The sequence below is a fragment of the Cetorhinus maximus genome, chromosome X (genome assembly GCF_964194155.1).
Source record: "Cetorhinus maximus chromosome X, sCetMax3.hap1.1, whole genome shotgun sequence".
NCBI lineage: Eukaryota > Metazoa > Chordata > Chondrichthyes > Lamniformes > Cetorhinidae > Cetorhinus > Cetorhinus maximus.
Genome location: NC_135917.1, coordinates 8,406,493 through 8,433,471, shown reverse-complemented (window position 1 = coordinate 8,433,471; position 26,979 = coordinate 8,406,493). Strand labels below are relative to the sequence as shown.

Genomic DNA, 26,979 nt, shown 5'->3' with positions numbered 1-26,979 from the left:
GGTCTGTACCAGGCTGGGGATGGGGGTGGGGGTCTGTACCGGGATGGGGGTGGGGGTCTGTACGGGCTGGGGATGGGGATGGGGGTGGGGGTCTGTACCGGGATGGGGGTGGGGGTCTGTACCGGGCTGGGGATGGGGGTGGGAGTCTGTACCGGGCTGGGGATGGGGGTGGGGGGTCTGTACCGGGCTGGGGATGGGGGTGGGGGTGTGGGTCTGTACCGGGATGGGGATGGGGGTGTGGGTCTGTACCGGGATGGGGATGGGGGTCTGTACCAGACTGGGGGTGGGGGTCTGTACCGGGCTGGGGATGGGGGTGGGGGGTCTGTACCGGGATGGGGGTGGGGATCTGTACTGGGCTGGGGATGGGGGTGGGGGGTCTGTACCGGGCTGGGGATGGGGGTGGGGGGTCTGTACCGGGCTGGGGATGGGGATGGGGGGTCTGTACCGGGCTGGGGATGGGGGTGTGGGTCTGTACCGGGCTGGGGATGGGGGCGGGGGTCTGTACGGGCTGGGGATGGGGGTGTGGGTCTGTACCGGGATGGGGGTGGGGGTCTGTACGGGCTGGGGATGGGGGTGGGGGTCTGTACCGGGATGGGGGTGGGGGTCTGTACCAGGCTGGGGATGGGGGTGGGGGGTCTGTACCGGGCTGGGGATGGGGGTGGGGGTCTGTACCGGGATGGGGGTGGGGGTCTGTACCGGGCTGGGGATGGGGGTGGGGGGTCTGTACCGGGCTGGGGATGGGGGTGGGGGTCTGTACCAGGATGGGGATGGGGGTGGGGGTGAGGGTCTGTACCGGGCTGGGATGGGGTGTGCGGGCGTGGGTCTGTACCGGGCTGGGGATAAGGGTGGGGATCTGTACCTGGTTGGGGTGGGGTGCGAGTCTGTACCGTGCCAGCTGTTGCTCTGGACGCACAGGGCTCTCTGTGTTCAAGAGTTGGGAACCCAGCCCAGGATTGTCATGGCAACACCCTGGGACCCTTCTCTCGGCTGAAGAGGATCCTGTGCACAGTCTTTGGAACATGGGACTATGATGGGCATTGCATTAACATTGCAAGTGAGGGATGATGTACTGCTGGGGAATATGGCTACCCTCAGCGTTGCATCAAACTGACACTTGAATGTGTTGATTCTTGCCTGCCACATATAATTATAAATGCAGAATTTTTGTTCGTACTAATGCACAATATTAATTTCCAGAAGTTAATTGTGGGGTTGGGGGAGGCGTGTTGTAGGGGTACAAGGCACAGGGCTGAAGGTTCGTGTTGGTCGCTAATGTTCTTACACCAGCCCTGGTTAGTAGTTGAGATGAGTTTTAGTTTTTAAAAGTGTGGAAGAAGAAGCTAGTTCTCATAGTTGTGTTAACTAAGTTCTCAGTCGTCTTTGTCAGCACTTGTCTTGTAGGCTTTGGCAGGATAGTGCAGGACAAAATAATTTGTTCTCATGACTTTTCTAGTGAGTTTTAATTCAAGGTTAAAATAAAATATTCAACCTCTTTTGTTTTGTCTCTCCTGAGTCTAGAGCTTGTGTTTCAGTTTCTAGCCTGTGTCCATTGTTTGTGTCCCTCGCTTTTTCTCCCTCTTTCTCTTTCTCTCAGACATTGTATTTTGGTTTCTCTGTTTTTCTTTCAGTTTATGTATCTTGTGTTGGAATCTCTCTCTGTGTGTTTCTGGGGTTTTTTTTTGGTCTGTGGCAGAGAGTGGCAGGTAAGCACACGGCAATTTGGGACTGTGGGAGCTTCAAGTAGCACTGGGAGAGGGTGGGAGGGGAGGCAGAGTTGCTTCAATTGAGGGGTATAGTGAGAGGCAGTGGGGGGGGCGGGGGGTGTGAGTGGTATAACGCTTGGGGCAGAGGGTAGCGGACACATAGGAAAGGTAAGGGTGCTTAGGCTAGGGCCCTGCTGCAGTGGTGATATCAAGGGGGAAGGAGGGATCTCTTAAGTATGTGGGGAAGGCTGGATTGCTCAAAATAAATGCTGCTGACTATTCATACAACAGGTTTCTCCAGGCTAATTCCAGGGTAAACTGTAAACAATTCCCAAAGCTTTCACCATTGGCCTCAAGAGTTTTGAGTTCCAACCTTAGCCAAAGAACAGACTTAAAGCTCCTTCAGCGTGTTTTTCAGCACTTTTGGTTCTGCAGATGGGGTCACGACAGCAGGAGTGGAAATGGCTGGTAGCATCAGTTTGTGGATTCAGTGATCAGGTAGAGGTGGCAGCAGGAAGCGTTGGGCCATAGGCCCAATTTTAGTTGCTTCAAGACATGTGGTGCCGCAAGCTACAGTGTGCCCATCTTGGAGACCAAGCACCGAGGCCTGAATTGGAGCAAAATGAGCAGGCAAGTTTAGTCACGACTGAGACTGTGTAGGCTTTACAACAGTGACTACGCTTCCTTGGTACTGAAGTATTTTGAGACATCCTAATGTTATAAAAGACACTTTAATTGAACCCTGCAAGATTCAGAACAGATACGTACTGACACAGCTCTATTCCTTACCTGGTTCGGGTCCTCAATGAAGCACTTAAATGTTGAAATCTATATGCCCTTCAATGCCTGTAATGTTGGAATGATATATTGGTTTATAATTTTAATACAATTTTAATTAAACATTACCCTTCCTTTAATATCCGGCCCACCACTTCCCTGTTACCTGCTGAACTTGTCTATTTTTGTTAGCACATGATTGTCACGTGTTTGCAGGTTTTTAACTTGATTACTTAGTGTTCATACGAATTTTTCGATGTAAGCCACACTGCATTTCAGCCTTCGGGCTGCAAGCGCGTTTTCTTGAGTAAAATGCCATCATTATAAAAAGGTCAGTCTTTTTTATGACAACAAAATGTTACAAAAACGAGGCATGACACTCAGGGAGTGCACACGCACGGAGCAACTTTGGTTGCAAATTGTTGCAACCAACTGCTGTGATAGGGAGAAAACGTAGTGTAAATGTGTGGATGTGTGACTAAATATTGAGGTTGACGCTAACACCAAAAAGCAGTATTACCTTGTGCCTAAAACGATTGGAGCGTTCTTGTCACATGCGAAAGGCATCCTGCTTGGGGACAGATGTATTTTTCCTGTTCTTTCGCCCTCCCATTGTTTGTCAACGGCGACTCATGCAGGGATGTGTTATAAATACAGTATGTTCTTATATAATGCTGGCATGACATGGCTTTTTCTGGTGCAGTGCTACCAGTTTTTAAGCAGCGTTACAAATAGCGAGGTGCAGTTCCACAGCCCACTCATTTAGCACAGGCACACACATTTACACTCAATTGGACACCTAGAGTACCCTGTACTGTTGTGTCTATATTTGAGTTTGACACTTTTGGTATTCTGGTTTTGTTAAGTTTATAATGTGACGTTTTTGCATGGCTGTATGACTTCCCATGTATCAAGAAAGGCAGACACCTGGCATATAAAATAAGCTGCTGATTCAATTTCAAGTGTACTTGAGGGTAGAAACTTGACTGGGACTAATCCACAGCTAGAAAAATGAAAGATCCCTTGCACCTACCTGTAATTATTGGCAATTTTTGTCTTGTCAGATCACTTTCCTTCTGAATGATGAATACAATTTTTTTCACACTTTCTTTCAGGTTTTCACTGCAATCTTCACAGCAGAAATGATGATGAAGCTGATAGCGATGGACCCTTACTACTATTTTCAGGAAGGGTGGAACATTTTTGATGGCTTTATAGTGTCCCTCAGTTTAATGGAACTAGGCCTGTCAAATGTTGAAGGATTGTCTGTACTCAGGTCCTTCAGATTGGTAAATATCAAATCTTGAGTTATATGCCTTCATCCTATTTACAGTCACTTATAAACACAACGAGGGAATCTGTACTGGGAGAATCCTGCAAAGTTCTCGCTCAGTGCTCTGAGTATCTTTTGACACCACTATGTCAACCAGTGAGTTGGAGTTGGGGTGGGACTTGTGATAGGACTCTCAGCAAACTGTTTTACAGTAAACGATGTCTGTTTACTCAGCAAACAGAGTCTATTTAAACAGCGCACTAGAGCAAATAGTCTACAGAGTCTATTTAAGCAGAGTTTACAAACTGCAGCAAACAGAACTCATGACTGAAACTGTAGCAACGGCTCCCGATTTAAAAGCAGGGTGATTTCTCCAGCAAGATGCAGTGACTAGATGATAGTTACATGAAAATTTAGGTGCATAAAATCGATCAGAAGTTTAGGGAGGCAAGCCAATAGCATAGCACAATTTGGATGACCACTGTAAACTTCTGACAAGACAAATAAATTGGCATAGCACACGTGCATGAACAATTACGAACCGGTAACATTTCAAACTCTGATTTATTGAAAGACTAGGCATAACTGAATCTGATTTGAATAGCTCCTAATTAAGAATTTTCCAAGCATTCAAATTGTTAGCAATTTCAATTTATAAAATGTTTGGCTCTGATTGCTGTGTATGTTAACAATGAGACATAGAAACGCAAAATTATATAAACTGCATATTATAATATAATACAGAAATTGCAGTAGGCTAATATATAGTCAACCTTTCAACAATAAACCATCTTTGTAAAAAAGACATTTAAGGACAGGTTTTCCAATGGTGTGAGGTACTTGGGTCACTGTGAGCACAGATTAGAAAATTGCTTGCAGTGAACCTGCAAAGGCTTTGACTATCACCATGTGTGGGGGGTTCATAAAATATCTTCAATGTACATATAATATGATCAGGGAAGGATTGAAGAACATTTTCTAGAATATTATTGGTCCTTATCTTCCTGCTCTTAGTTTAGACCTTACTCCTCCAACTCTGGCATGGGAATAGCCAGTCATAGGTAGGTAGGCATGGTTCCTGGATCTTCAGTTAACCTACGACATGCTCAGGGTGGAAGATGCTTATTTCAAAATCTTTTGTGCGGTAGAATCGATATAAATATAATAGACTGCAATGAAATTGTTTCAGCACAGACGTATGGGATGAGTTCATGTTCGATGAATACGCCGCTGTTTGAGCTGAGCAGGAGCAACAACTTAAATTTCTATAGCACTGCTCGTGTTCAGGAAGATGACTCAAAGCGCTTTATCTTGAGGACAAGGCAGTAGCTACTGATGCAGGTGAAGATATGAGGTAATGGAGAGAATTAGGGAGAGGCAAAATGCAGTCAGAAATAATTGTTTTGAGGACATTCTCGCAAGCAGGGGTAGTGGTGGGAAGATGAAGTGGACAGGAGCGTAGTTTCCTGAATAACCAGCCACCAGTGGTGGAGCAGAGAACAGAGATAAATCCCAGTGTTGAGTTTCAGAGGTTTTTATAGAAGGGTTAAGCACTGCCAAAAGGTGATTGAAGTGTTGGCTGGCAGGTGGAAGGGAAAATCAAAGGGGGGAGTCACGCCTACCCTCCATGACCTTGCCCCTCCCTATCTCCCTGACCTCCAACAACTGTCCATGAACTCTGCATTCCTTCTTGTCCATGCTCCCCTCCCTTCACCACACCATTGGCGGCTGCCCCATCAGCTGTGTAGACCCCAACTGCTGGAATTCTCCCATTAAATCTTGTGTATTTTAGTGTTTTGAAAAGTTCTATATATATATATATATATATGTCTTGTTCACTTGAAGTTACCAAACAGAATTGTACCAGCCGAGGGAGTCTGCAAGCAGATGCAGAGAGTATGAAGAAGTTCTTTTTAATAAAAGGAGTCATGTTAGAACCATGTGGCAAAATTTTTAGCTCAGTGGGCAGGCAGGCGCCCAACCCGACCCAGCGTAAACTGACGGGCGATGACATCGGGCGAGCATCCTGACGTCATTGCACAGTCGCACGATATTTTGGTCGGCGGGCGTGCGTGGGAATCAGCAGCACGCCCGCTGACAATTAAAAGGCCTATTATGGCCATTAAAATAATTTTTTTGCTGCTTATCTAACCTTACGTCTGGCAGGCAGGTGAAAAGGCCAAGCGGCCTTTGCATTTTTTTTGGAAACCTCATCCATGGGCGGGATGAGGCTTCCAAAAGCAAATAAAAATTAAATTAAAATTTTAAAATTTAATTAATAACATGTCCCTGCTCATGTGACAGAGTCACATGAGGGGACATTTTTTATTACATTTTTCAATTCTTTATTGTTTTTTGGAAAACTCTTCATCTCCCTGAGGCAGCTCTGTGCCTCGGGTAGATTCTGAAGTGCGCACATGCACGAAGTTTGCGCTCGCCCCGCTCGAACTCCTCCCCCCACCCGCACAGGCAGCGCTGAGCACTGCCACTCGCGTTTCACGCAGGGCGGGCCTTAATTGACCCACCAGTGTGAAATTGCCTTCCGGCCTCAATCACAGATGGCAGTCGGCTTCCTGACCACCCCTGCCGAGGCTGCCCGACAAGGGCAAGATTCTGCCCATAGAACCATAGAAAAGTTACAGCGCAGAAAGAGGCCGTTCAGCCCATCGTGTCTGCGCCAGCCAAAAAGAGAAAAAAGAAGCTAGCCGCTCATTTTAATCCCACTTTCCAGCACCTGGTCGGTGCAGATCCAGATGCCTTTTAAATGAGTTGAGTGTTTCAGCCTCAGCCACCGATTTAGGCAGTGAATTCTAGACGCCCACTACCTCTGAAAAAGATTTTTCCTCATGTCTTCTCTAAACTTTCTACCAATCACCTTAAATCTATGCCCCCTGGTAATTGACCCCTCAGCCAGGGGAAACAAGTCTTTCCTGTCTACACTATCTAGGCCTCTCATAATTTTGTACACCTCAATTAGGTCACCCCTCAGCCTCCTCTGCTGTAAGGAATTTTGCTCGTGCACTTTTACTTCTGGTCTGTCTCTGCCTGTTTCTAATCCCAAGAACCTCACACATCTCTCCACCTCTCTCTCTTTCTTTGTTAAAGACCCATATCTAAACCCTACTTCTTTAAGCAAGCTTTTAGTGATCCTTCCTAATGTTCCCTCTTTTGGCTTGATGTCCGTTTCTGTCTGATAATGCCCTTGCAAAGTGCCTTGGGGCATTTTTCTATGTTAAAAGTGTGATATAAATGCAAATTGTTGTTATAGTCACTGGTACCTACTGGTGGAGTTTTGTTGGTAGCCTGGTAGTAGACCGTGAAACCTCTTGGCGAGTCAAAATTTACAAAGAATGAAAATAACGAGAAACGAAAATAGAAAAGAAATCAAAAAGATACTGAAATTACAACTTTCAGGGTTAAAAGAAGGCAACTGATAGTTTTGATAACACACCTTGACATCAGAACGATAGAGTCAAGCCCGTGACTACAATCTCGACCGGAATTATTTGTCGCTCATAGTGTGCGACAATCATCAAACTCTGTGCTTGTATTAGTCACTAAAGCAGCCTCAGGAGGTTTATACTTATACTGCAGCAAAGATTGCTTTACAAATCTCATTATATGTATGGGTGTATAGGCTCTTTGGAATCAAGGCAATGCCAAGGTAACATGCTTGGCGATGGAAGTTCAGAACCAAGTTAGTAACCTCAGTAACCTGATATCAAAAGTACAACCCGCTAACCTGGTTCATTAATAGAACATGGAGGAGTAATTTACCTCATTTACTATGTTCGCCTACAAAATAATAGTGACTATAAATGTAATCCATTGATAGTAAAGTGCTTTGGAACATGCTGAGGGCATGAAAGCCACTATATGAATGCAGATTCTATCTTTCTTAAGATTACCTGTGTCCTCTGATGATACATGTTTGAAATCACTGCCTGTTTTGGTTGAGCAACCTTTTTTGTTTTACAGTTGAGAGTTTTCAAATTGGCAAAGTCCTGGCCAACACTCAACATGTTGATAAAAATTATCGGCAACTCTGTCGGTGCCTTGGGAAACCTGACGTTGGTGTTGGCGATCATCGTCTTCATCTTTGCTGTGGTGGGCATGCAACTCTTTGGTAAAAGCTACAAGGACTGTGTCTGTAAGATCCATTCAGATTGCATTCTGCCCCGTTGGCACATGAATGACTTCTTCCACTCTTTCTTGATCGTGTTTCGTGTGCTGTGTGGTGAATGGATTGAGACAATGTGGGACTGTATGGAAGTGGCAGGCCAGACCATGTGTCTTATTGTGTTCATGATGGTCATGGTTATTGGCAATCTTGTGGTGAGTAGCAAATTTTTACATGAACCCTTGCCAAAAACAAATGGCGTCTAATGCTTTATGTGGGGCCCTGAAAGTGTCATATTATTCCAAGCAATTGCTTTTATGCAGACTATATAACTTTGCCATAAATACTCAAAATTGCATTAAGTGTACGTGGTGTTTTTAAGCTGAGATAGAAGAAAAAGCCTAGAATTTAAAATTAAATGTCAATTTTAATAGGTAACTAAACAAACAGTTTCATTTTCTGTGCTTTAATTTGTAGCACACTCAATGTTTACTGCATAAATGCATGTATTTCTAATGTGGAACTATAAATGAGTTTAAAATAAATATTTTAGTGTTTGTGTTAAAGTAGTGTGGGCACAGATTTCTAAGAGTGCATCGAGATGTAATAAAAACAACACAGAAGGAACGAATCTCGCAGGAGTTTTTTTGCAAGTGACTGCTTAATTTTGACTGATTGTGTGATGTCTCATTCTTTGACTGAAATTTGTAGCTAGTTGAAGGACCCACCCCTCCACCCCACCCCCTTTCTCTCCAGCAGTACCAGCATCGTTTGTTACCTGCTGGGGTGCAGTTGAGGAGTTGTTGGTTATTGTAGGGGATACTTTCCATTTTGGCATAACTAGCACATGTCAGGAGCACACACTGGGAAATTGTGAACTCCGTCTAGCAATTGACAGACCATTGTGTATGGAAAGTCAGAGCATTGGAACATGCAATTTCCAGCTATGAATTTCCAACATGTGTTGGCAGTGCCAATGGTAGGAAATCTCCCTTTATTCCTTTTCAATGAGATTAACAACTAACCTCTCTTCAGTGTTATCAGATGCTGAGAAAAAAGCAGTTTTACACTGCTGGTCTCGATACAATTGAGATCTCTTGAAACTAGACTCTCTGAATATTAGTGTGGCAACATTTAATGAGCTCTTTAGAAACTCCTCTGAACACTACTTTAATAAAGGTTTGCTTTCACTGGGTTAAATTCATGGCAACTGTGTGTGATTTTAAACACAATCTGGGAATGCTTCAACAAAAATGTGCTGTGTGCTTCAAATGATCAGAATTTTTCTCCAACAAACTGGCAGAACTTGCTCGCTACAAAGTTTAGGTGAGATCCCACTGCCATCCTGTCTCTGTCATGTTTTTGTTTGTTTCAATCTAGGTGCTGAACTTGTTCTTGGCTTTGTTGCTGAGCTCTTTCAGTGCTGATAATCTTGCAGCAACTGACGACGATGGGGAGATCAACAACCTTCAGTTGTCTGTGATTAGGATCAAAAAAGGAATTGCCTTTATGAAGGCCTATGGGCATGAATTTGTTCAAAAACATTTCAAGAGCAAAGACGCAGATGAAGCCAAACCACTGGATGAGCTCATAGACAAAAAGGTGAACTACATAGGAAACCATACTGGTGCTGACATAAATCGAGAAATGGATTACCAAAAGAATGGCAATGGCACCACTAGTGGCATTGGAAGCAGTGTGGAAAAATACATAATTGATGATGACCACAATTCCTTTATACACAACCCTAATCTTACTGTCAGAGTTCCAATAGCTGTTGGGGAATCGGATTTTGAAAACCTAAACACTGAAGACTTCAGCAGTGAATCCGAAGTTGGTGGGAGCAAAGAGGTAAGAAGATATGTTTGTGATTCTTGTCAATGGTCATTTTATTTTTTTGCTGTCAAGCCCAAACCAGCTAACATTAATGAATTCAGACAAATATACCAGAGGATGAACTTCAGAATGACAAAATGTCTTCAGGCTGACCAATCTCACACTATTCAGACTCCTTGAGTGTAAACTAGTGGAGGCAACGGGGTCTCAGCTGCTGACTGAAGAGCCATCGAGCGCCCCGTGTCGCCTCGTTTTGGGAAGGCCAACTGCATCTTGTGCCACTCAGGCACTTAACTGGCCAACAGCAGGCCTCTCCCCCCGCCCCCCGCACAATTAAGGACCTCATGGGTGGAAGTCCTGCCACTGAGAGCTGCCGGCCAATCAGAGACTGACAGCTCTTCTGTACTCAGCAGCATCACCAGTGAGGCGATGGCTGCTGCCAGTATGACACCCACCTGAGGCCTCAGATTGAGGGGGGGATCCAGGAGTGGGTGAGTGAGGCAGCCAGGTGGTTGCGGGATGGGGAGGAGGAGGAGGGTTGGCAGCAAGTCCAGGAGAGTGGGTCCCAGCAGGCCCCCCCAACTCCCTGATGCCGGATCCCTTGATCAGGCCTTTGAATGAGGGAGCACCCCCACTTCAGAAGTCCGCAAGATGTTTACTTGTCAGGCTCCTTGCATGGCAAGCCCACCGCCCATCGCTGGGTTAATACCAACGTAGGCAGGATGAGGCCCTTAGCAGACATTAATTGCCCACTTAAGGGCTTCAGTTGGCGGTGGGGCAGGAAGGCTGGGCTTTCCCACCCTGGACTTGATCGGGGCGAAGGTGGGAAGGTGACGGGGTCCCACCCGCCACCCTCCCACCTGATTAAATGCGCCCCACCACCAAACTCACCACAGGGGAGGGCACATGATTCTGCCCCTTGTACGCTCACTCTCCCATTCCCCAACCCGACCGACATCTGTTTGAAAAGTCTACATTGAGCATTCAAACACTGGACAGGATAGTCCGAAATTCCTACGCCTGATTTTGTAGCATAAGTTTTAACCATTAGAAGCAGGTCAACTCCATTGCAAAAATAGTGGAGATAGAAATTTCAGATGAATGCACTAAGCATTCTTGTATGACTATTTCACAGCGGTACCTCGGGGCTGAAGCTTTTTCCCCCCAACTACTCTCCTAAATATCCTGGGAAAGGCTATTGTTGGAACCAATCATATTAAGGAAGACTAGGATTCCAGTCCTGTAATGAGTTCCAGGGTTTAGGAGGTAGATTAAGAAACTGGAATTTATAGGTAGTAATCTCAGAGTTACCACCAGTGTAGCAAAAGGCAGATAAGGGAAGTATGTATATGGCTAGGGGCATGGCAAAGGAGAGAGGGTTGTGATTCTTTGGACATTAGGACCAGTTCTGATGCAGGAATGAACTGTACTCAGGTGATGCCCTACACTGAAACAATATCCCTGCAGGGAGATTAGTGGAGGATTCAAACCAGTGCTTTCCAAACTATTTTCCAATGTGACCCCATTTTAACACCTGAAAATTAGTGTGGCCCAGACGCCAGCAGAAACAAACAGCAATTCAGTAGCATTCAGTATATAATTATTAAAGTTGGCATATTATAGATCAACATATAATAAAACTGCATTTTAAAACATGTTGTCAAAATGTTATTATTTTATGAACTCATGTAGGTTTTAGCCAATCTCTCCATATCCCCTTGTGATATAAGACTCAGTGAAGCCCCTCTTTCCTCAAACTCTCCAATCCCCACAGATGCATTATAATCAGCCCCTTTCCCCCCACCACACGCAGACGTACGTGCACACATGCACACGCACACACACACACACACACACACACCTCTTTTTCCAAACCCTCCCCCACTGCACTCACTCACTCAGCAGCTCCTCATACTAACCCCCCTCCCCCATTCATTCAGCAGCCTCTCTTTCCTGGCCTCTCCCCCCCCCAGCCCCACTCACTTAATCACAAGCCCCTCTTCCCCCTCCCCCCACCTGCTTTTGGTCTAGTTACTAGTAACTGTGAAGTAGCTATCTAGGGGTAAGGAGCCTTTACAACAGGCAGACAGGAGCAGAAAAACAGCCATGTTTAAAGCCACCACTCACTTTCATGGCTCAGCTGCATTACCTCCTGTTTCTTCCCACACTCCAGACGTAGTCAGTCTCTGCCAGCCTCTGCCTGGACGAAGCCATGCACAAACACCCTGGGCCCACTCAAATTTGCCGGATATAATGAGGATGACCTCATCATGCATGCTTGGCTGAGAGCCCAGACCAATAGAAGCATGAGCTCAGCAGGAATTCTGTTTTGACAAGTGAAGTGAATTGCTGACCTGGCTTGATTGATAGTTTTAAGCGGTGATAATAAGTTATTCATTCTGTGCACTCTTTTGTCAATGTCTTGATGTTTATTTGGACAAGATTAAGAGGTGTGAAGTGTTTAAAGCCTCCATTATAGATACTGATTGATGCTTTTGTTGGGTTGTGGGAACAGCAGTTTTTTTTTCAAAGAACATTTCTGAATGGGTGTTTTTTTTTCTCTGTCAGCAATTCCACACTTGCCACTGTTATTATAATGCTCATTGGTTATATACACAGTGCATACTGGGTGAATGGGCATGTAGGGGCTTGAGCTGGCATGGAGAGCATGAGGGGCCATAGGGAGTGGCTGGGGGTCATGAGTTGGCATGGAGAGTATCAGGGGACATAGGGAGTGACTGGGTGGGCATGAGTTGGCATTGAATTGGCATGGACACTATGAGGGGCCATGGGGAGTTGTTGGGGGGCATGGGTAAGACCTTTTGAACTTACCTTTCAAAAGGTTCCTGAACCCAGGCTATGGTTCATGACTACAGAGAGCGTAAGCCCCGAGTCATGGAGAAACTGGTCCGACTCCACGAAAACTGCAGTGGGGGGGCTAGGCGATGCCTACTCCCACAATAGAGCCGGCCAGGTAAGGAGTGCAGGGTGCAGGCTTGGTACCCGCACCCTTATCCCACACCAGCGAAAATTGCCGTCGGCGGGAATCCCAGAATCGTACCCCACCCGCCATTTTTAAATGGCTCCGGAGTCGACACTCCACGGAAATCTGGCCCATAGAGTCTGAGACAACTTTCTACCCCGTTGATTGAAATAAGAAAATATGACACAGAGAGTGCAACTAAAATTGGCAACAGCTGGGTCAGGATTGGCAACTAAATATTACAGGGAATAAAAGTTGAAGAAAGAATGAAAGGGAGAGCGGGGTTGTAATAATTAGAAACAAAATAATAATATTAGAGGATAAGAATTTAAACATATAAGAGTTCCAAAAGCATCCTTTTGGAGTGAGAATGAAATTTGTGAATGGTTTGCTAGGCATTTAGTAACAATAGAGTCATAATTGTAGGGGATCTAACTAACCTAATATAGAAAGGGGTGGATAATGACCATTTTGACAGTCAAAGAAAGATATTGAAGGGCGTGGGGGGCAAGTAACATGGGACTAGATAAGGTGGCTCTGGAAGAGAAAGTACGAGTACAGACTTGATAGGTTGAGCAGCCTGTTTTTATGCTGTAATATTCTATGAATCTGTTAACCTTCTCAACACATCTTGATCCAGTTCCCATTCAAAAGTGCCAGTTACGTTTATCTTATGTGTTAATCATTAGCCATCTTGCTGGAATAAATTGGAGCTTTCTGGTCAAAACTATTGTCATAGATTGACTGAAACTACAGTATCGATTTTAACTTCAAGTGGCTTTCAGGCAGACCGGACCAAGGCCTAAGTTTCAGGCCTGGGATATAACTTCCTGGACTCATTTAACTGCCACTACTCCAACTCCCACCCAATGGGACACAGAGTTGGCAAAGGAAGATTAGGATACTCGTGAGTAGGGGTGATGGAGGGGTTTTTGGAGGGTTCTGGTGGTAGGGATAGGGTGAGCTTGGAACTTCACTTGTGAGGCCTGGAATAGCACTGGTTCTCCACCCGCCCCACTTTGGAAAGTTTGACAATTGCCTTGGAGGTCCTTGCTGTCTGCAAATCAGCCGTAGCCCAGCTTCAGCCTACAGGAACAACGCTGCTGTTTCCGCAATCAGACCCCAATGAAAAAGTAATCAGAGTCCCATTGACATAATTAGACCCTGATCTGCCTAAACGCATGAGGCCCCCGCCTGCTTTAGGCAGCCGCCTCATCTGCCTGCAAAATCCAAAACAGCGTGAAAAGGCTTTGAGTGGTTAAGTTTACCTACTCATTGTTCACTGCCTGCCTGGTTTCCGCCAGCTGGTTAGGTTTAACACTGAGCCTTAACTTTTAACCCTGCAGCCATTTTATGCTTGGAAAAATCATTTTTTGGAATCACAGGAAATTTTGAATATATATATATATCAGTGCTTTTCTGCAAAGTGCTTGTACCAAATCTGGCAGAAGTGCCTTGAAGATGCCCTCTCTGCCTAGGGTTTGATGGCGCAGTATTTAAAGAACTTGCAACCCATATAAGAAGGCTGAGGGGAGGCCTAATTGAAGTGTATTAAATTATAAGGGGCCTAAATAGAGTCGACAGGAAGGTCCTATTCCCCTTGGTTGAGGGGTCTGAACCAGGCAGCATATTCAGGTAAGAGGTAGGAGGTTTAGAGAGGATTTTAGCAGAAATGTTTTCACCCAGTGGATGGTGGGGATCTTGAATTCACTGCCTGAAAGGGTGATGGAGGCAGAAATCCTCAGAACATTTAAAAAGTACTTGGATATGTACATGAAATACCGTAACTTACAAGACTATGGGCCAAGAGCTGGAAAGCAGGATTAGGCTGGATGCTCCTTGTCAACCGGTGCAGACACAATGGACTGAATGGCCCCCTGAACCATGCTGCAAAATCCTATAATTATGATATAAGATGCAATGCTGTGTTTTGCATCTTGGAGCAGAATATTGCCATTGGCGTGCAGGGGCGGGCCCGACACTCCAACGCGTAAAAGGACGCACAATAACATCAGGCGTGCGTCCCAACATCATCACGCATCATTTCGATATTTCATTCGGCGGCCTATTTAGGCCATTAAAAAAGTAATTAAACTCGTTACCAACGCTGCCCATCCAACCTTAAGGTTGGAGGGCAGGCGAAGAGCCCAAAGCGGCCTTCGCGTATTTCAGGAAACCTCATCCACGGGCGGGGTGAAGTTTCCTGAAGGTTTTATAAAATAATTAAATAAATTTTCAAAACTTCACAAACATGTCCCAGCTCATGTGATGCTGTCACATGATGGGACATGTTTACTGTTTAAATAAATCTTTACTTTATTTATTTAAAAAATTTATAATCCACTCAATCTCCCTGAGGCAGCTCCGTGCCTCAAAGAGATTGCTGCGCTCTCCCCTCTCCTCTCTCCTCCCCCCCACCCCCCCACACACACACAGGTACCGGCCACACGTTACGCTGGGCGGCCTTAATTGGCACGCACGCGTAAAATGGCGGCACGCAGCCGATAGTAGGCGTCGATCGGCTCCACGCCCGCTCCCACCCAGCCCACCCGCCATAGGAAAAATTCTCCCCTTGAATCATTTGCAAGTTGCTGATGAATGCAGAGAACTTATAGTTCATCGGTGAGTCTGAATGTGGGGAACAGCAGCAATGAGCAAATCAATTGTTTCATGATTTTTTTTTTAGTTCGCTGTAGCTTTATCAATATCGGCAAAATCATTTCAATCTGGTTGGAACAGGAAACTTCAGGTGCTTTTTTTATTGCCTGTTCCTTCCTCAGAATGCCTTGTTTTGCTTTACTAACAATTTAGACGGAAAGGGATAATTACCTTCCTGAAAAGATTTTAGTTAAAGTTAATTTCTACAAGGGGGTAATATTTCTCTAGGGTCCTGTCGCTTTCATGCAGAAGCTCCAGCGGATGTTTGGTAGGAATCCTGGAGAAATGGCGAAAATGACCGTCTATGCCATTTTCCCAAAGTTTCCATTTACAGTGGACAATAAAATTGATTTTTAAAAAATTCATTCATGGGATGTGGGTGTCGCTGTCTGGGCGAGCATTTATTGTCCATCCCTAGTTACTTTTGAGAAGGTGGTGGTGAGCTGCCTTCTTGAACAGCTGCAGTCTATGTGGTGTAGGTACACCCACAGTGCTGTTAGAGAGGGAGTTCCAGGATTTTGACCAAGCGACAGTGAAAGAACGGCGATATATTTCCAAGTCAGGATGGTGAGTGGCTTGGAGGGGAGCTTCCAGGTGGTGGTGTTCCCATGTGTCTGCTGCACTTGACCTTCTAGATGGTAGCAGTCGTGGGTTTGGAAGGCGCTGTCGAAGGAGCCTTGGTGAATTCCTGCAGTGCATCTTGTAGATGGTACACACTGCGGCTACTGTGCATCAGTGGTGGAGGGAGTGAATGTTTGTGAATGGGGTGCCAATCAAGCGGACTACTATGTCCTGGATGGTTTCAAGCTTCATGAGTGTTGTTGGAGCTGCACTCATCCAGGCAAGTGGGGAGTATTCCATCACACTCCTGACTTGTGCCTTGTAGATGGTGGACAGTTACTCGCTGCAGGATTCCTAGCCTCTGACCTGCTCTTGTAGCCACAGTATTTATATGGCTAGTCCAGTTTTCAGATTCAGGAACTTCAGGGCCAGGAAGACTAGACTCAGGCGAAACTCCTCAGGCCTTGTCCTGACGAGCTGCATCAGGATGCCAGATTGGTGTCCACACCTCACCAATTTCATTCAGATGAGGCCCTTTTTGATGGCGTCCAGATCCCACCACCCATTTTGCGCCAGTTGAGCTTAAGAAATTCTTAATTGCATATGCTAGCTGCAAAACTTGGGGGAAAAAATGTACCATTTTCCCAGGAGCAGCATTATTCACCTTGATGGCCATGACAAAAGAAATAAGTACCTTGAGTGTTGCTGAAAAAAGAGAAGTGCTACCGAAGCTTTTTGTCTTGCACTCACCAGGACAGACACAAAAATACCAAATTTCAAAGGGAGCAACAATTTATATTGCATCAGAAAAGGGTGCTGATTAGTTGGGAAGTAGACTCTGATTGGTGGAGACATTGCCATGGAGAATGCGCCAGGGGACTATTGTTCCCCCACCCTCTTGTTTAATTCAAAAAAAGGTGCAATGCCTGAACATGATCCTTTTGCCTGCAGAGGACAGATCCCTACATGTGATTATATGTAGCTTTCAGCAAGTATAAGTGAGCCACATCACGAGCGTAACTTTTTTCAGCAACGCTCAAGGTCTGTACTACCAATCGACTAAATAAATAAACAATGCAGGGCTGGACGCCTTTTCTTGTATACTGAGCTGGGGGAAAGCTAAAATGTATTTAAAAGTGTGTTCTGGTTACATGGGGGAGAATTTTCTCCCCATCGGTTGGGCAGGTCAGGAGCAGGCACGGGCGGGCGCCGAGCCATTTGCCGCCTGGAAATGGCTGCGCGCCGACATTTTACTTGGGCAGGCCAAGTAAGGCCTGCCCAGCGTGACGCACACCCGGAAGCACTCAGCACTACCCTGTGCGAGCGGGGGGGGAGGAGGGAGAGTCGGGGCCAGTGCTCTTTCGCGCATGTGCATGAAAGAGCGCAGAAATCTCCCTGAGGCATGGAGCTGCCTCAGGGAAATTAAGTTCAGTCATAAAGATGTGAAAAATAAAAAAATAAAGTTATTTAGACATGTCCTCTCATGTGACATTGTCACATGAGCTGGGACATCTTTATGAATTTTCATAAAGCATTTTATTGAATTAAAAAACCCTTCATGAAACCTCATCCCACCCGTGGATAAAGTTCCATGAAAAATGCGAAGGCCGCCTGGGCTCTTCGCCTGCCCGACAACCTTAAGGTTGGACGGGCAGCCCTGACAAGTACTTTAATTAGTTGATTAATGGCCTTAACAGGCCCTTGACAGCTCGGCGGATGCGCAGTCGACTCTGGTGCACGCCCGCCGAACTGAAGATCGGAATGACGCGTGCCCCTGCACGCCAAACAGAAGATTCTGCCCATGGTGTTGATTTTAACCTACAAAAAAAAACAGGGTGGATTTGAGTCAAGTGGGGGATTGAAGTGTGACAGGTCTGTTTCCCAGCTTAAACCCGCCTTCAACACTCCTGGCTCCACTGAGGAAATGTTTTGAACTTATCCTAGTGGACCGCACTGGCTTCCAAATGGTGAGATAGCTCAAGGGTCAGGCAGAATTCTGTTGGGGTCCCATGTACATCAGGCGTGGCTTTCCCACCAGATGAAGACCAGAGGAAGAGGAGGTGGGACCAGAGAGCGGAGATACATCTCCGGACACCACAAGTAAGACTTAGACATCCTCTCTGTCATGCCATGCACTTTACTCTGCCTCTTCCCAAATGTGAGATGCCCGCCCGCCCGCCCCCAAACACCCAAGATGATTGGAGACATCCAATTTTCCGCCAGCTTCCCACCTGTTTTCCAGGATTCCGGGATTTAAATGATGCCTGGCAGTTAAAATAACCTGGGCTTTATTTCTGGAGCAGCGAGTAAGTTTTCACCTCACACTGCTACCCGCCTTCCTGGAGTTAAAACCAGGGCCTTTGTCTCTGTGTTGTCCATCAGTCAAGTGGGATTATTTCTTTGAGTCAAAGGCTTTTAACCCTGAAGATACCATAACAAGTAGGTAGAACAAAAATACGATGCCCTAAATTAAATATTGCATTTTAACTCACAGGCTACTTTACTTCAGACAGGAGAGTAAAGGTGGGAGGTTAACCTCCAACAATGCAAACACTGATAGGGGAATAGAATAACGACTTCTATATATCTTATCGACCTCAGAACCACACTTATTAATGTCCTTTTGCTGCTGCATTGCGCTATCTCTCTTTCACAAATCTCAGTTTATGAATATATGAACAAGTTCTCTTTGATTTTCTGTCTGATTTTTTATTTCTATGTTTCATTCGGCATACTGTCAAAGGAGTCCAAATTGCACAGTGCAAGATTAGCAGCAAAAGCATCAGTGGGTTATCATCTTCCTTAAAACTGCAAACAAAGTTACAAACGGATGACAGTAATGGGCAGGATGAGACCCATGAGCCATTCAGCCTGTCACATAGCTGCGTTGTCTTGTGCATCACAATGTATCGACTGCCCATCCTAACCGAAACCATGTTACCTCCTGGGATGTCTGAATGCTTTTCTTACTCGTATTGCACAAAAAATAATGTTGTTATGTTCTTAGAGATCAAGGCAGTAATTCCCTGGTGAGAGTACATAATATATCAATAGGACTCCATCTTTATCTGTTTTGAACTTTATGGACTTAGCTTTTGTGGTACCCAACAATGATACAATGTTGGGGTTGTCAGTGCAAAATGTTCCAAGGACTGAACCGGTGACAAACATAGGGATTGAATTTCCATCCTTTCACCATCTTTCCAGGATTTCCTGCAGCAGTTACAGCAGACGGGAGAACTGCTGTACAAATTTAACTCCATGATCTCTAAGCTGTTCCTCTTTGTTTGTATTTGTGTCTCACTCAAATATCATGACTAAAATAAAACAAGCTGTGCTGCGACCTGATGAACAGAACAAGTTAACAATGCGTGACCTACACTATCTCTCTCTACACTTGATGTGACAACATCCATTCCTTCAGCACCACATACCATTATGAAGTTGCCAATTGTTTGTTTGTCTCATGAACTTGCAGAAACTGGATGACACCAGCTCGTCAGAAGGAAGCACAATAGATATAAAGCCAGAAGGAGAAGAGGGGCCCCCAGTAGAGCAACCTGAAGAGTACTTGGACCCTGAAGCATGCTTCACTGATGGTAGGACCTGATTTCACAACTTCGTAAAATCACAATTAGCACTGCAAGAGAAGAGTTGGTTGTGATAGCTTGGATAATACACAATGAGTGCAAGACATAGACAGGTGGCTTAATCTGCATGCTGTTTTTATTAAATGCAAAGAATAGACATTGTCCTGACGGTTCATAAAATAGTAAGCAGCTCGGCCATCATTTCAAGCATGTACTGGGCCAGCAGTTGGAAAATGCTGTTTAATGAGGATAAGCGTAAAATAATTTGTGAGGAAGCATATGTTAAAAATAGTCTTGTCAATATTATACTTTTAACTGCAGCTGAATATATAAGGAGGTGATTGACTTGCATTAGAATTCAACTTGTTACTGCGTAAGATGTTGGTTAAACTCTATCTGGATTGCTATGTGACGTTCACCTAATTATAGAAAGGATATTACTACTTGCGGTTTGGCTCAGAAGCAAAAAAGATAATTCCAGGTATCAGGAATTTAATTTTTGAGGAACAAGCAATGGACAGCAAGAGAAATCTTTGAGGTCACCTAACTGAATTTTTCAGCATCTGAGTAAAGTCGATTGAGGGAAATTGTTTACTTTGAGCAATGGGTTTAAATAGTGGAGGATGGAAGTTAAAAGTTTTGAGGTTTGAAAAATGGAAGTCTTTTTTTGTTGCACCAAAGTTAATTGATTTGTGGATCAGGGAAGGCCAGAATAGCATGAAGTGGGTGCAAGAGGAATGTAGATGAGTTCTTGAAGTAACAAAAAATTAGGGATCAGGTGAGGAGGCAGGATAGGAGGTCTTCTGGTGCAGTGGGTAGAGTCCTTGCTCCTGAGATAGAAGCTCTGGGTTCAGGTCCCACCTCAGGACTTGATGGCCATGGAAGGTATGTGTATAACGTGGCCAAACAGGTTGATTATCAGGCTGTAAATCCTTCCAATACCCCTAATGGCAGGCAATAAGAGCAGGAAAGTTCCCTGGTCAGCCATAATGCAGAAGGCAATGGCAAACCACTGCAGTACTTTGCCAAGCATAATCATGGACTGATCCAATCAAGGCTCAGAGTGACCAACGTCCTCTTAGGACATGGTACCTGAAGAGAGAGAGAGAGGAAGCAGATTGACATTAATCAAAAAGGGACAGCCTTGTTGGACGAAATGGTCTTTTTTGTTTTTAGATGAAAGAACAATTACCAATAGGTGTAGATTCAGAAATTGCTCGATGCTCTTGGACAGAATGGTCACCTTAGCAGAATATCATTGGCACGTGAGCTAATTAACTGAGAAATAATCCTTCCCCACTACTCCTAGAATTGTGTGTTTCTATTTTTCATAGGTTGTGTACGACGGTTTAAATGTTGTCAGGTCAGCATTGAAGAAGGTTGGGGCAAACCGTGGTGGACCTTGCGAAAGACCTGCTTCTTAATAGTGGAACATAACTGGTTTGAAACCTTCATCGTTTTTATGATTCTGCTCAGCAGCGGAGCACTGGTAAGTCCTTGTGAAGTAGGGCAGCATTAGCCCTTAGTGCACCTGCGTATTTGTTGTCTATCAGTTCACCAAAAGAAAGGCGGTGCTTTGTATTCTCAAGCTACAAGTACACTACCTGTTTTCTTTGAATCACAGTTATGTGTTGGCTGTATGTGCAGTATTTTTTTTTCATTTCTTCTAACTCTTGCTGGGAGACAGGTCCCACGGGTACCAGATGTGCTCCAGTATCTTGTCCAAGCGGCCATTCTTCTTGAGTGCACCTACTTAGCAGCCTGTTCGACTGTGGCCACCATTACGACTGAAACTCACTGTCGCCATACAAGAATTTTCCGCCAGCTTCATTGGTCAGTGAGGAGCAGCAGGAGCCCAGGCTGATTTGTCCCGACCACCACCTGCCCACCTCCCCAACACCACTGCCCCTCAATGCCATCCTCCCCAACCAAGCAACACTTTGGCCAACTGCTGCCCAAGCTGAGATCAGCTAATTTGACACAAATAAAGATTTGAGCCTCATTCTGTATGATTCAACTTTACGTAGGCCAGGGACTTTCCCCACTAGCCGTAGAGGGACGAGACTTTTACATGTCAATTAGTCGGTGTTAACTTATAACTAGATTTGTGCTTTCATATCAATCTAATTTTTTTCATTACCAATTGCAATGCTTGTTTTCTGGTATACAATTCCAAATTCTTAATTGTGAAGTATCACAAGATATTTACAGCGTTGAAACAGGCTATTCAGTCCAACCGGTTCATGCAGTGTTTATGTTCCACATGAGCCTCCTCCCCAACCCTCTTCATCTCACCCTATGAACATATCCTTCTATTCCTTTCTCCCTCATGTACTTATATAGCTTCCCCTTAAAGGCATCGTTGCTGTTCACCTCAACGACTCCCTGTGGTCACGAGTTCCACATTCTCTGGGGAAAGAGAATTGAATTCCTTATTGTATTTATTAGTGACTCTCTTATACTAATGATCCCTTCTTCTGGTCTCAGCTACAAATGGGAAATGTCTTCTCTACGTCTACCCTTTCATAATTTTTAAGACCTTTACCAGGTCACCTTTCAGTCGTCTCTTTCCTGGAGAAAAGAGCCCTAGCCTGTTCAATCTTCCCTGATGGATTTAACCTCTCAGTTCCGGTATCATTCTAGTAAATCTCTTCATCGATAAAGCCAAATTTTAAATAAGAAATTTTGTGTACTGTTGCGTGCCATGACAGTATTGGCTACAATATGTGTATGACTATGGATTATTTTCCAAATAAATTGTTGAAAAGTCTATCCCCACCTCCCCCTGCCCCCCACCAACCCTGTCTTGTCTCAACTGGTAAATGCACCACTGGGTGTAAAACTGAGTTACACAAGCCAGGCAGGTTTCAGGTTTAATCCCCAATCTATGATCAGTTGCCTGATCTGAGTGAGAGCAATTGTTGGAGTGTTACACTAGTCTCCCAGGGCTAGTGAGAAGGAAACCAGCTTGGATAGTAGTCCATCAGGGGAAGACAAGACTGGGGTGATCCACGCACACACGCAGACAGACACAAACACAGACACACACACACACACACACACACACACACAATTGAAAATACTGCCAGAAGTCATGAAGTAAGGAAATAGAGGGCAGCTGACACGACCCCCATGGAACCAAACCTTGGCTCGGTGGTGCATTTAAGAATTTTATTTTTGAAAAGCAATTGCCATACAGTTTTAAAATTGTCCTTCTTTTTAGGCTTTTGAGGATATTTACATTGAACAGCGGAAGACAATCCGGACCATCCTTGAGTATGCTGATAAAATCTTCACGTACATCTTTATCCTTGAGATGTTGTTGAAGTGGACAGCCTATGGATTTCAAAAGTACTTCACGAATGCATGGTGCTGGCTGGACTTCCTCATTGTGGATGTATGTATCCAGCCTTTTTGCGTACTTTTTGCCAACTTTCAGCAGGGGTGGGCGGGCACGAAATAGTGGCGTTTGCTGTGTATTCTCATTTGGTAGTCAAAGAATAATATCTACATTTAATCCAATTAATCCACTTAAGGTGCAGTGAACTGTTGTGCCAATCTTGTCAAAATGTGCTGTGAGGAAGAATGAGGGGTTGGTCTCATAAACTAATCTAAAGTGGGCTTAAGAGCAAGAACATCTATCAATGAGGTCCCTCCAAAACGGTTTAATGGATGACTGCTGGGCTTAATCTGACAAAGAAATTATTTAAGTGATGGAGGGTTTTGGTCAGTAGGTTAGTAGTAAACGTGAAGAAGACCTGAATTTTCATTCCATGCAGGTTCTCCTCAAGAGGCCTACTGGACCAAATAAAGCCTGAACCATTCCTTTTTTTCCCACAAATAACATGGAATACCCGTACCCCTATATCATATTATTTTGCTATTTTTTTTTAATGAGGTGACCATGCTGTGTCAAATGCCTTCTAAAAATGTAAAACTGCTTTATAACAAAACGTCAGTACATTTTAAGAGTGGCAGCAAAGGTATTAATAGTGAATACAAGATGGAGATGCGTGCTTTCACTTCTAAGTTCATTATATAGAAATTGAAGCCACTTGTCCCTTATTCATAAAACCATTGGTTTGTCATTTTTTTCTTGTGTAAAGAAAAATTGAGTTTATGAGGTTACCTTCTACCATCTTTCAAACAATGTCCTCTCCCTAAATCATTTGAATGTTAACTTATGATAAAGCATGTTTTATGATATTGTAATCACGTGGAATTTTATGTTCTGTCACCAAAGATGCAGCCTGTGATTTAATTCCACTGTTGGTGGGATTTGTGCAAATCTATTGACTGTGGTGGATTGTTTTATTGTAACATTGACCTTAATATGTAGACCTCTTCAAAAATGAATAAGTTGTCATTTCAAATATGGGTGTTTTGCTGAATAAGGAAGGTGTTGACTTCATAACGTTATGTGTAAAAATGTTTGCCTATGATTCAAGTGGCAGATTTTAGTTTGGAATGAAACAGAACACTGAGCCCTACTAGAACTTGTGATGGGTATCCTCAATGCAATGCTTCCTTTAGATCTGCCAGAGGATTTCCTTCAGTAACTGCAGTCAGTGTTGAAGTTCTGGCAGGTACATTTTTCTGTGGGAGAACTGAAAAGTATATTTTCTTAATGCCACTACATTCAAGCTTAGGAATTGCAAATACAGTTGCTGTACATTCTAGTATAGAATTTGCAACTCCATAAAAATTGTTGCTATTTTGGTAAAAAAAAAACAGAGAAGTTTCCTAATCTTTAGAAAGCAAGAGGTCATATATAACTTGCACTCCAGATTTTGCAGTCTTAGAAGCTGGACTTGAACCCATGAATGAGTTTTTATGAAAGTCCAAACTGCTAATTTCATGGTGTTTAATTTATTTTAACTACATGTTAACTAACGGTCAGGAGTTTCACAAACTCATTTAGTACTAATGTTGCACAGTGCAATTTCAAACCAAGAATCCATGATCATTCTTTCAATGAATAATGCACAATGCATGTTATTCCCCTATAATATATATTGGGATAGAAATTTGTCTTGAGCGATAATGCAAAATGGACACTATCAAGATTGAATCAGTTGCCCGTTCTACTCCATACCCAAAATTGAGTTCCATTCATTTGAATCTGAATATTAAGCCAGGTGTACACCAGATGGCCCACAGGATACCCCATGTTTAGCATCCCCGTCCAAGTGGATTCCCTCCCATATTCCACCCACCCGCCCCCCACCCAATCTCCCCATTTTGTGCTGGTTTCCCAGATGGATAAGTGTATATTACTTCAATAACTGTATTCTTGCATTTTTACTGTATTATAAGCCTCAAAAGTACACTGTGTTATTACTTTATCACACTTGATGCATTTGTATCAATTTCCTTTGCTATTTTAATACAAGTACTATCCTGTTTAAAAGGAATGGTTTAATGCCGCCATTAAAATGGTGGTTAAAGTAATGCACGCAGCGTAATTTCTGGACGCTACTGTTTTGTTCCTATTAAACTTCCTGGTGTCAGGCAATGGCACAAAATGAGCAGTATTAGATTGGCTGCCTATTCAACTCAATGACTGACATTCAGCTCAATTGCAGTCAACTGGTCGAGATGAATTCCTACCCTACAATGTTTGTCTCTGCAATAAGCATATATATATATCCATGCTTATTTTTAGCCAATCTATGTTTCTACACTTAAGCCTGAAGAGGTTGAAATTCCACTTTAATAGTTAATTAATACATTCACGGGCAAGTTTTTGGGGTAAAAAACATTTATTTTAAAGAAACAAAGGAACTTGGCACATTAGCCAATGCATTACAAATACCATACAACTTGTACTCATATAGCACCTTTAACAGAATAAAGTGTATCGCAGCATTTCGCAGAGGCATTATAAAACTAAAACTAGCAGAGAGCTCCAACATGATGGAGAACAGCACAAAATGTACAAGATGGTGAAAACACATATAAGATGTATATATTATTGGAGATTAAGACATACATTCTTAAGACACTATTCTCATTCTAAAGTGGGTGAATTTCAATGGAGGCTCTCCCAATTTTCCACCAAAACTGTGGTGAAAGAGATGAGGAAATTCCAGGCAAACACAGGAGCTTTCTTTAGCAAAGTTAGAAAATGTTTTGTCCCACATTGACACTTTGAACTAATTGTTGAAGTTTAATCATTCTGACAGGTTTGACTTTGCTTATTGGTTTTCTTTGAATTTGTTCTTGGGATATGGGTGTTGCTGGCTATCACTCATTCCTAATTGCCCTTGAGAAGGTGATGGTGACATATTTCTTAAACCGCTGCAGTCCATGTGGTGTAGGTACACCCACAGTGCTGTTAGGGAGGGAGTTCAAGGATTTTGACCCAGTGACAGTGAAGGAACGGCGATATATTTCCAAGTCAGGATGGTGTGTGGCTTGGAGGGGAACCTCCAGGTGGTGGTGTTCCCATGTGTCTGCTGCTTTATTGATCATTCTCTGTTAATAAACCAGCAATTTTATTGTCTATATTGCTTCCTCAAGAGACTGAAACATTGAATATTATTCTTTGAAGAAAGTTTGCGATTTTATTCTTGCAATCCCTCTGTCCCTCACTGTATTCAATACCACTAGTTTTTCCTCACTTGAGTAACCCCCTCAGCCAAGTAGACTGTCCAGGACTGGAGGTACCTCCATGTACACCACCGGTGTTAGGTTAAACCCTACCATAGTTGAAGTCTGCTTTCTTATGTTCAAGTATCAGGGCTAAGACTATCAAATCTCATGGGTCAAATTGGACATGGGTGGGGACACAGAACAGGTATTATTGTGTCGTTTGCCATTTATACCCCTGTGCAGGCCAATATTCAGCTCCAGTGTCTTCATTAGGGCTGAATATCAGGCATGTGATCAAGCACAAAGGCAATAGCGTCCTTGTCCATGTCCAATTTCTAGAGAGGGTCAAAATATCGCTGACAATCCAAACTAGAAACTTAAATTTCAGTCTGTCTGTGTGTGTCTGGAGCAACAACATAAAACTTTATATAATTAAGGTTTATAATGACTTTGTGTTTTAGCCCTAGGATGTTTCCAATGATTGTTTTCGAACATTTCAGTGTGATGTGAACGTGAAACTCTCTTGTGGCAAAATGGTGGCGAATGACCTATTTTAGTATTTTGCCTGTGGATTTGAATTTCCATTTTGGTTGAATTGATTAGATAAACACATACTAATTACCATGTTACATACAGATCTCATTAACTTCCTTTTCAGAGTCTTGGACGATCAGCATCCTTACTTTTCCTTTTGGCTTCGGGTACAATAACCATTATAAACAGGTGGACGTGAGCATGCTTAGTATTCTGTCTTGTCTGAAGGTGAACTAATAGAGAGTTGATAACCTGTAGATCAATTTATTGTATAGCTCCTTTCCTGTAGAACAGATTGCTTCCTCTTGTTGTGTTTAGAGTGAACACTGTAAAGTCCTGTTTAGATTTAT

General features: G+C 43.9%; 1 protein-coding gene across 5 annotated transcripts in view; it reads left to right on the top strand.

The window, feature by feature from the left end:
• The window catches only part of LOC144672613 (sodium channel protein type 8 subunit alpha-like), a 233,689-nt gene that overhangs the window by 167,385 nt on the left and 39,325 nt on the right, over positions 1–26,979 (top strand). For all 5 annotated transcript variants that reach the window (XM_078534436.1, XM_078534433.1, XM_078534432.1 and 2 more), the window contains 6 exons: positions 3,596–3,769; positions 7,732–8,088; positions 9,254–9,724; positions 19,390–19,510; positions 20,836–20,990; positions 22,725–22,898. In XM_078534436.1, the coding sequence (XP_078390562.1) occupies positions 3,596–3,769; positions 7,732–8,088; positions 9,254–9,724; positions 19,390–19,510; positions 20,836–20,990; positions 22,725–22,898 (1,452 nt within the window). The remainder of the gene's footprint in view (positions 1–3,595; positions 3,770–7,731; positions 8,089–9,253; positions 9,725–19,389; positions 19,511–20,835; positions 20,991–22,724; positions 22,899–26,979) is intronic.